We start from the raw sequence: 10,000 nt of genomic DNA on the forward strand, positions 1-10,000 counted from the left end.
GTATACAAATATATATTCAGCAACTTATTTAAATTTCTTCTATCATGATAGTAGCATTCTTCTGTTTAACAAAAAATATTTTTTTAATAAAAGTGTTGAGTAGAAACCATAGTTCTTATTTTTACTAAAAATTGGCGCTAGACGAAAACGATGCGTTCCGTCTGACTCAAGACGACAGAAACAGTTGACAGAAGAGTAAAAAAACGACGGAAATCGCCTAAGACGACGGAAAAAGCGCTAGTGTGACGCCGCCTTTACAGTCCCTTATAACTTGAACAAAAGGCTTTTGAAAATAGTCTAGAGGCGGCTAAAAAGCGTTTCAGAATATGATCCTAGGACTCGCCTGACGCTGCCCTGCGGATCCACCAGCTGTATCACTATTTCCAGGGGCTGCGCCGTCACATTCTCCACCTTCAGGTCAGGGAAGTGCATGGGTATGCCGGGAGAAGATGCGCGGCGCCCCTCTCCAGCCAGGCATGAAGGACTGAGGCTCCGCGGTCCCACGTGGAACCACATTTCCACATGCACAGAGTCAGCGCCCGGCGCGGCGAAGGGCAGTGGTATGTTGATGGAAAGCTGTGTCCTGCGTGAAGCGGTGATATATATGTATGCAAGTGCGCGCGTGTGTGTATGTGTGTGTGTACGTCATTAAAATGTGATGTCTAATTCAGGATTTGTTAACTTCTTTAAGATATTTTCTTTATAATGGTATACAAATGCAACTAGGTAAATACAATTTTTTCTCCATCCCCCTCTGCCCTTTTTCTCACCTGCGGACCTCATCTTGCCACGTCGTGACCCGCAGTGCCCTCAGGTGACCGTCAGGATAGCAGTCAAATGGCGGCTGCTGCCACACTGCTGCCCGAGCCACCCCTGCACTCCACCCCTCTGCGTCCACCTGCCACGCAGAGCACAATACGAGTTTTGAAGGAAAAGACGGTAGAAGTATACAAATAAAATTCTATGTAAAAACGGTATAAATAAAAGTAACTTGAAATGATGCCAGAAAATGAAATACTTTTATTCTTAACCCCTTCAGCACCATGACGTATTTCCATATTCATTCTGCTTGCTATTTGGTAATTATTTACAGCTTCAGAAGCTTGTGGGGGATTAATATAGAGAGGACTGTGGCCATTAATCGTCTGATTTCTATAGACACTTCCTAATGTCAATAAAATGGTCTAATCATACTCAAATCTCAAGGTGAACATGTGTCCCAGAATTGAAGGGGTTAAAGTGAAGTCAAGTTCCCCTTCAGAATGCATGGATGGGAGAGGACTGATGCTCCCCTCTTGAAATCATAAGGCAAAAGCAAATGGATTGAAAAATTACTACCACAGAAATGTGCTTGTGTGCAGCGAAAGTAAGATGGAAAGTATTGTTAAGGATATTTATGTATGATTTAAGGTGAAATCGAAGATAAATTAGTAATTGGGATTCGAGTATTATACACTCACGAAGGTAAAGTCGAGCCAGGTGACAAATTCCTGAATGCTCTTGAAGCTTCTCTGGAAGGGCAGCGAGCAGCAGGGATTGGTGAGGTGCAGGACGGGCAACACCTGAGGAACACATAAGCAGTGGCGTGCTTTTACTTCCAGAAGAGTCCAGGAATTCGAGATAAGGCTCAAAAAGAAAGAGAGAGAGAGAGAGAGAGAGAGAGAGAGAGAGAGAGAGAGAGAGAGAGAGAGAATGTATCTTTATGAAAAACAACGAAGAGGAATTGACTTAAGAGATGCGAGAGGAAATGTTTCACTGTCCTCCCACGCAAAGTTTATCAGTACAGTGATAATATATTGCACCTAAAAAAATACTTTTTCTTGTTATAGTTTGGAAAGAAAAAAAAACACCCTACAGGATTTCGTTCTCTCTATATATATTCATAAATACCACACACACACACACACACACACACACACACACACACACACACACACACACACACACACACACACACACACACACACACACACACACACACACACACACTGTTTATCACTACCTACACCAATCATACACACACCCACCCGTAAGGAGAGAAGATTTCCGGGCCGAGTGGAAGGTTTCACCAGGTGTTTCTGAACGAGCCTTACGTGTGCTGCCGTCAAAAGCTGATGCATAAGGTCGCGGGATAAATGTGTCCTCAGGTTCTGGTAATAACCGATGCGCATATGTTCGTTCACCTGCAGAGAAGAGGCAGGTGTACAATGCAGTAATGACGTAGCTTAGAAGATTAACACATACAACAGACACAATGATATATACATTGATAAATACATTGATAGATAGATAAACAGATTGATTCTTATGCATATATAGACAAACAGATGCCAAAACAAACAGATCGATAAAAAAAAGATGAATTGATAAATAGGTAAGCTATAGTAGATAAATAGGTAGATAGATAGGCAGACAGACAGACAGACAAATTGACAGTTAAATATATATACATATATATGTATATATGTGTTTATGTATATATGTGTGTGTGTGTGTGTGTGTGTGTGTGTGTGTGTGTGTGTGTGTGTGTGTGTGTGTGTGTGTGTGTGCTCTTACCTTCACTCGAGTGGCATGTGTTGGTGAATTCGTGTTAAACTTGCGGGCGAAGAAGTAGCGATGAGAACTCTCAAACATCTGATAAAGGTCCTCCTCAGTGATGGGGCCTGGACCCTAAAATAGTAGTAGTAGTAGTAGTAGTAGTAGTAGTAGTAGTAGTAGTAGTAGTAGTAGTAACACCACCACCACCATCACCACCACCACCAGCAGGAGGAGGAGGAGGAGGAGGAGGAGGAGGAGGAGGAGGAGGTGTTGGAGGAGGAGGAGGAGTGGTGGTAGTGCTGTATGGACCGTTTATGTCACACACACACACACACACACACACACATACCTGGCCACAGAAGTCAGTGTCCTCCATGTGGCGGCAAAGGTTGAGAGTGTTGCGTCCTTCGAAACGCTTCAGCCAGTGGAACCCCAGGTGCCGAGTCGCATTGCTGTGGGTGAGACAAGCCAGGGTCACTAGTACGAGCTTTCCCAAAATACAAATTAAACTTTAAGAGTTTAAGTTGTAATGTACCAATAAAAAAAATAAAAAAACGCATGTAGAACTGACTTGCATAAGTGAACTTTGAAAATTTTCCTTGTGGAAAAGTAAGAAATTCGTTACTTTTGTCTCAGAGCTAAAACATCTCAAATATCTTTAATTTTCTTCATCTTTCCCTCCTATGTTTCAACTCAATAGCAGCACTGCCATCTCATCTATCTCCCAAGCTGAACTCTTCATTTAAACCTTTGTTAAGAACTCTAGCTTGGATGAATTAGGTCTTGTTCCTCCTCCTTCACCTAGTGATTACTTCACTTCACTCATTCAGATTCTTCGTTGTGATGTTTTCCATACCCTAGCTAGTCTTAAGAGTGTTTTACAGTTCTAATGACTATTACCATGGTATTTATATCATTAACAGATTAAATGTAGTGACAATCTTGAAAACTATGCCAAATATCTATGAACTTTGAAAAGCCTCATGAAAGAGCAAAGCGTTTCTGAACACGGGTCTAGATTGCCTCAAAGCACCAACATAACCTGAGGAGTGAAAGAATGAGGTACCCTTTTGGAAGGCACTCACACGAAAGGGGAGTTATGAGTCAGCGTTGGGAAGTAACTTTCATCGGGAATGATGGATGTTTGAAGGTAAAACTGCCATCGGTTCGTAGCTTGCGATCGAAGGGCGGGAGTCACGGCGTAGTTCACCAGTTCATGTGACATAATGGACCACTGGGACCTATATGGAGGGAGTATTGATGCATAACTTTGGTGCTCTGGTAAAAATAAATAAATAAATAAAAGAAATAGGGAAATCAGATATATCAATATTCACTGATAGATACTTAAAGATACCGCAATGTTAACGTTAAGTTGAAAAGTGTAGAAAAGAATGCAACGGAAATCAGTAAAGCGAAACAAATCTAAATATCTAATTCAGTAAGGAGTAAACTGTGAGAGCTGTAGTGGAAACTGGTGCCTTATCACTACTCCAGGATCTGACTGGCAGGAAGATGTGGTCTGAAATGGGACGAGGCGAAAGGTTTAGAGACATGATAGGATGTCTTGAAGTCTCAGGAGGGAGAAACACTGCACATTCTTCCCCGGCCCGTGACGCACCCAGTGTAGATGAGCAACTCCTGTGGCTCGGGCTGACCGCCGCCCCTGGTCACGTTGTACACGTACCCTTCACACCCGTGCCTGGAGAGAGAGAGAGAGAGAGAGAGAGAGAGAGAGAGGAGGGGAGTATTTTAAGAATGCACCAATTTTATTATTTTTATATAATAATGCTCCTGTTTATCGTTATCTCCGTAACAATAACAAATAGTAATGATATTGATGATAATAATAATGATAATAATAATAATAATAATAATAATAATAATAATAATAATAATGATAATGATAATGATAATAATAATAATAATAATAATAATAATAATAATAATAATAATAATAATAATGATAATAATAATTACTATTATTATTATAGTAGTAGTAGTAGTAGTAGTAATAGTAGTAGTAGTAGGAGTAGTAGTAGTAGTAATAATAATAATAATAATAATAATAATAATAATAATAATAATAATAATAATAATAATAATAATAATAATAATAAGAAGAAGAAGAAGAAGAAGAAGAAGAAGAAGAAGAAGAAGAAGAAAAAGAAGAAGAAGAAGAAGTATGATAGTAACAATAGTACCAACATAGTATACTAACATAAAAATGACAAGGAAGGAAAGGCAGTATAGAGTAGTACAACAGAATGTCTTTTATCACTGCAATCAAGATGTTGGTTGGCCAAGCATCGCTACCATCTCTCTGCCTTGCTCACCATACATCCCACGCCAGGCCCTGGTCTGCCTTCATGTTCTTGTTCCGCTGGGTGAAGATCGGCACGAAGTTCGTTCCACGGTAAGGAGCTAACGTAGCCGCCAAGTCATCCACGTCCCGAAGAGGCAGGTCGGCACCGCTCAAGTTGATAGCAAAGTCCCAGTGTCCCATCCGGAGCAACTCCTCGAATGCCTCCAGCTCCGCCCGCACGATGTTGTACGATCCCCAAGAGGCCACGAAGGAGCGTGACGCGGGCAAGATCCTATGGCCGGACAAAAAACTTGTTCGCTACATGAGGTAGCTGAAAAGCACATCATCAGTGTGCTTCTGTAGATGTGCAAGTATTATCGAAAGCAAAACTAAACCAAGTGAACTGGAAGGAAAATTGTGGACGAGTAACATCCGACTTAATTCAGCTTCCTTGTTGAATTCGGCACATTCATATGGCAGTTGCAGACAAGACAGACAAACAGATACCTCACGTTGGAGGCTCCCGGCATGAGGTGAAGCAGCAGATCATTGAGGGCTCGGCGCACATGGGTAGCTCGTTGGTCCACGTGTAGCACGTAGAAGTGGTGGGGCCTGTAGATGAGAGACAGCAGCTGCATCTGTGGTAGGGTGAAGAGAGAGAGAGAGAGAGAGAGAGAGAGAGAGAGAGAGAGAGAGAGAGAGAGAGAGAGAGAGAGAGAGAGAGAGATAACAATGTAAATTGAACCGTATAAACTGACGCAGTATGTTATATATTTGGCGACGCATTATACGCACTTTTTTTCCTTGAAATACAAATATCTAATAATCACCGTGACTCTAATGCGGCCGTAGCACAGATGTCTAGCCTATAGGTGTGGGCTTGAAACAATAGTACATTACTGTTATCAATAATATTGTTAATAACAAAATTCTCTCTCTCTCTCTCTCTCTCTCTCTCTCTCTCTCTCTCTCTCGTCTCCTTTCTTATCTCTGACAGATCAGAGGGAGGGACGGTGATAGGAAGGAAGGATTGAGACAAGACGAAAAGCAAGGGAGAGGAAAGAAAAATGGGGAGGAAGGGACATAACCGAAGATGGAGAGTACGTAGGAAAAGTAAGTGGAGGAAGGGTGAAGGAAGAGAATAGAAGGACAAGGAGAAAGTGGAAAGAATAAATGCAAGCAACGAGGGTGAGGAGTAAGTGAACAGTTAGAACGAGAGAAAATGTATTGAAAAATAAGTATCCTCTTCTGTCCTCTACTCTTTTTAATTTTTCCTCCATCCATTTCCTTAGTGTTTATGCTCCTTCCATCCATTTTCATTTTCAGTCGTAACGAAAAACAAAAATCTGGTTCGCAGTCATACTCAACTTGAACTCAAACTCAAAAGACACGTAGAGTAGCTCACCACAGCAGGAGGATCTTTGTGAACTAGAATAACGAAAGCAAGACCAGCAGGGTGGAGGGGCCCTGGTGGTTTTTTGAAGTTCAGGGGTGGTGGACGAGGCCCCATCTTTGGAAGCGATACATCGTTGAACTTTAAGTCTTCAGGGTCCACTCCACTCACCTAAGAGATCAGAAAAGTTATCGAGTGCCACAAGGGACTCTCCAGTTAGATGTGACTCTAGGTACAAAGTCAAGTCCAAGATCTCTCTTTCTCTCCCATGGCATAGTATACTCACAGAGTATCAGAATGTCCTCACCTGGGAAGGGGCGACGAGAAATGGTGGTACACAGAGACCCTTGCTGTGGTACTGAAAAGAACAGTAGATTTCCTGCAATTCCTCTCGGCACTGGCGTGAAGGTACCCTGCAGAGGAACGACTATGTGAGAGAGAGAGAGAGAGAGAGAGAGAGAGAGAGAGAGAGAGAGAGAGTCTACCTTATGCGTTCCACTCACCGGCCGAGGAGGGACCACAGGGCCTCGCTCACGACCTCAGAGGCTGGAGGCTCCGTGTGACATTGACCGCGATAGCCGGACTTGGTGATATCTTGGAGATTGTGGCACATGGCATAGAATATTTCACCTTCTCCTTCTTCTCGTTCCGATATGACCGTGGAGGACAGGTCCTGCACGCCCTCCTCCAAGTGTGAAGTATAGGTGAGATGTAACACCTGCCAAAACACGGAGACGGATCTGACTAAAACTAAGTAATAAATCCACAGCAGATGTCGATCTCCTTTCAGATTTCCCGCGGCTCAAATGCCAAACTCGTCTAAGGACAAAGCTGCCTGATGACTCGAGATACAAGGGCTCCAATTCAAAATGAGACGTGATGAGGACACTAGATCAGAAAATCTAGGGAAACCTTTTTCCTAATCTGCGAGGAAGAATCAGCCCTTCACGTCTCACAATGCATGCTACATTTTTCTAAACGACAAAGTCTTCTCATAATGAGTCATTTCATTATATCGGTCATTCGTTACTAAACATCACGAGGCTCGACACAATGACAACATAAGCTTCCTTGGATAACACTCACCAGACCAGAGCGTCTCGCCACCTCGTTGACGGGGACAGCGTCTTGGTAAGCGTCCCGCATTCCCTTGAGCAATGCTTCGTCTCGCATGCAGGTCACCGTCACCAACAGGAACTGAAGATGAGAGTGAAGGGTAACAGACACGACACAGGGCGTGATCCAGAGCGATTTGGAGCCACTTCCATTTGTGATAGTCTAGCAGCAGCAGCAGCAGCAGCAGCAGCAGTAGTAGTAGTAGTAGTAGTAGTAGTAGTAGTAGTAGTAGTAGTAGTAGTAGTAGTAGTAGTAGTAGTAGTAGTAGTATAGTAGTAGTAGCAATATAACTATACGAACAGTTATGCACATACTACTACTACTACTACTACTACTACTACTACTACTACTACTACTACTACTACTACTACTATTACTACTAGACTTAAGAGCTTTCCCTTTCTTTGTGTCTGCCTATCCGTTCCTTACCTTGCGTTGGCCAGGAAGGGGATCAAGATTGCAAAACTCTATCCCGAAGGTGAAGAGGCATGCTTGGTAGCCTAGACACCGATGCAGCGTCGGACACCTGCTTGGACCTTCCTCCTCATCGTTGCCCTTCCCGTTGTTAGTTTGCACCAGCCAGTAAGTGAAGGGCGCCGTCAGACGAGCCTCGGGATGCGCCTCCACTAAATCCTTCCCGACCCTCAACTTCATGCTGATCTAAGGGAAGAGAGAGGGGCGGGATGGGAAGCGCGCACACACACACACACACACACACACACACACACACACACACACACACACACACACATTCAGAGAGAGAGAGAGAGAGAGAGAGAGAGAGAGAGAGAGAAATTACTCATCGATGTAACCACTGCTCAAGGGCTAAAAAGATCGAAAATTTTTAAAATTGCGAAAATCTGAAAAATAGTAGAAGTCTTTTGTAATATTGTGCCGAAGGTTTGGATTCATTTGGTGAAATTTTTGTCCCTTTGATTAAAGGGATTGTCCGTTTAATTAGTCCCGAATGGGAATTTGTTTACATTGTGACGGGAAAGGCATGTCCCAGTTTCTGTCATGTTGATAGATATGTCAATTTTGTTTTTGTTGCTAATTTTGCTTTTACTATGAAAACAACTTTCCTATTGTAAGACAACAATGCCTAGAGAGAGAGAGAGAGAGAGAGAGAGAGAGAGAGCACGTGACTCACTGATGTCGTAGCTCAAGTTATGTGTACATGTGCCTCGTACCTTGACTTCCGCCATATTATGCAGAAATACGCATTTGGTGCCGGTAAATGCTGAACATTTATGGTTCCTGCAGTCTTAAAAAGCATACTTATATTATCCCTTTGAATGGATTATCTATTAAGTATAATGAATGATCTAACAATACATATTCACATTTTGTATATCACAGACATAAGTTTTATGTAAAAGGGGTGAAAAACAAAAAAACTTTGAGGTTCATCCTCCGAAAATGTCACTTTGTGAAGTAAATTGTATCTACTACAATTCTTGCTCAATTTACACTATTGTTTTATATATATATATATATATATATATATATATATATATATATATATATATATATATATATATATATATATATATATATATCAAAGCTTATATATTTTTTCAAACTTTTTATACTGGTTTATGCCTCCAAGTTGAATAGTCTAGTTTTGGTGAATATTTTAGGCCACGAATGATGCAAAATTTTCGACGGTAAAATAAAAAAAACTGCGTAAAACTAAAAACTTCTTGACCTACACTCACGACTGAGCATAAATTTTTCAATCATGCTCAATACCTTATCTACACCCCAAAAAAAAAAAAAAAATCAAGACAAAATTCCAAATAGCTACAGACTAGATGCATAATAAAATGTGTGAGTTTTACATACTGGAGTCACTCTATATTTTTTCTTTATGTTGATAGAATTCAACAAAAATTGGTATGGGTAGTCACTATGATACACAAAACCTTCAAGCAAAAAATGAGCATCGTAGCATCAATAGGAAAAGAAAAATTTACCCTGAACTGTGGTTACGTTCTTTATCACTTTTGATGATCTATGTGCTTTAAAATGTTGAGTATGTTAAATTCATATTCTGATTACATTCATTTACACGCAGCTATTAATAACACGATAGAAAAAAAAGATATAATGAGAGTGACTGTTTGATATTTATGACCTACAATCTATATACACAAACTGCCACACAGGTGTTCTTCGTAACCTTTTCACTAACCAGGTACGAACACTTTTACTGGGCGGTAATGACTTGATGGGAGTGATTTTCAGCCAATCTAAATACTGTGCGAATGCCGTCTTTTACGTGTGTGTGTGTGTGTGTGTGTGTGTGTGTGTGTCCTAGTTATTGTTGCTTTAATCTTTGTTCTTATTATTGTCGTTATTGTTGTTGCTGTTGTTTGTCAGTATGAGTGTGTGATTCACTGTTTGATCTGCTGCAGTCTCTGACGAGACAGCCAGACGTTACCCTAAGAAACGAGCTCAGAGCTAATTATTTCCGATCTTCGGATACGCCTGAGACCAGGCACACACCACACACCGGAACAACAAGGTCACAACTTCTCGATGTACATCCCGTACCTACTCACTGCTAGGTGAACAGGGGCTACACGTGAAAGGAGACACACCCAAATATCTCCACCCGGCCTGGGAATCGAACCCCGGTCCTCTGG

At 41.6% G+C, this 10,000-nt stretch overlaps 1 protein-coding gene across 1 annotated transcript in view; it reads right to left on the reverse strand.

Annotated features, from left to right (window-relative positions):
- The window catches only part of LOC123520188, a 15,555-nt gene that overhangs the window by 4,916 nt on the left and 639 nt on the right, over positions 1–10,000 (reverse strand). Inside the window, exons 2-16 of the mRNA XM_045282223.1 lie at positions 7,782–8,012; positions 7,323–7,433; positions 6,740–6,954; positions 6,544–6,649; positions 6,249–6,407; positions 5,351–5,481; positions 4,875–5,135; positions 4,160–4,240; positions 3,624–3,779; positions 2,888–2,990; positions 2,557–2,670; positions 2,028–2,183; positions 1,461–1,562; positions 771–898; positions 344–583 (exon numbers count right to left, since the gene is read on the reverse strand). Of these exons, the coding sequence (XP_045138158.1) occupies positions 344–583; positions 771–898; positions 1,461–1,562; positions 2,028–2,183; positions 2,557–2,670; positions 2,888–2,990; positions 3,624–3,779; positions 4,160–4,240; positions 4,875–5,135; positions 5,351–5,481; positions 6,249–6,407; positions 6,544–6,649; positions 6,740–6,954; positions 7,323–7,433; positions 7,782–8,012 (2,294 nt within the window). The remainder of the gene's footprint in view (positions 1–343; positions 584–770; positions 899–1,460; positions 1,563–2,027; positions 2,184–2,556; positions 2,671–2,887; positions 2,991–3,623; positions 3,780–4,159; positions 4,241–4,874; positions 5,136–5,350; positions 5,482–6,248; positions 6,408–6,543; positions 6,650–6,739; positions 6,955–7,322; positions 7,434–7,781; positions 8,013–10,000) is intronic.

The sequence above is a fragment of the Portunus trituberculatus genome, chromosome 46, assembly GCF_017591435.1.
Source record: "Portunus trituberculatus isolate SZX2019 chromosome 46, ASM1759143v1, whole genome shotgun sequence".
NCBI classification, from domain to species: Eukaryota; Metazoa; Arthropoda; class Malacostraca; order Decapoda; family Portunidae; genus Portunus; species Portunus trituberculatus.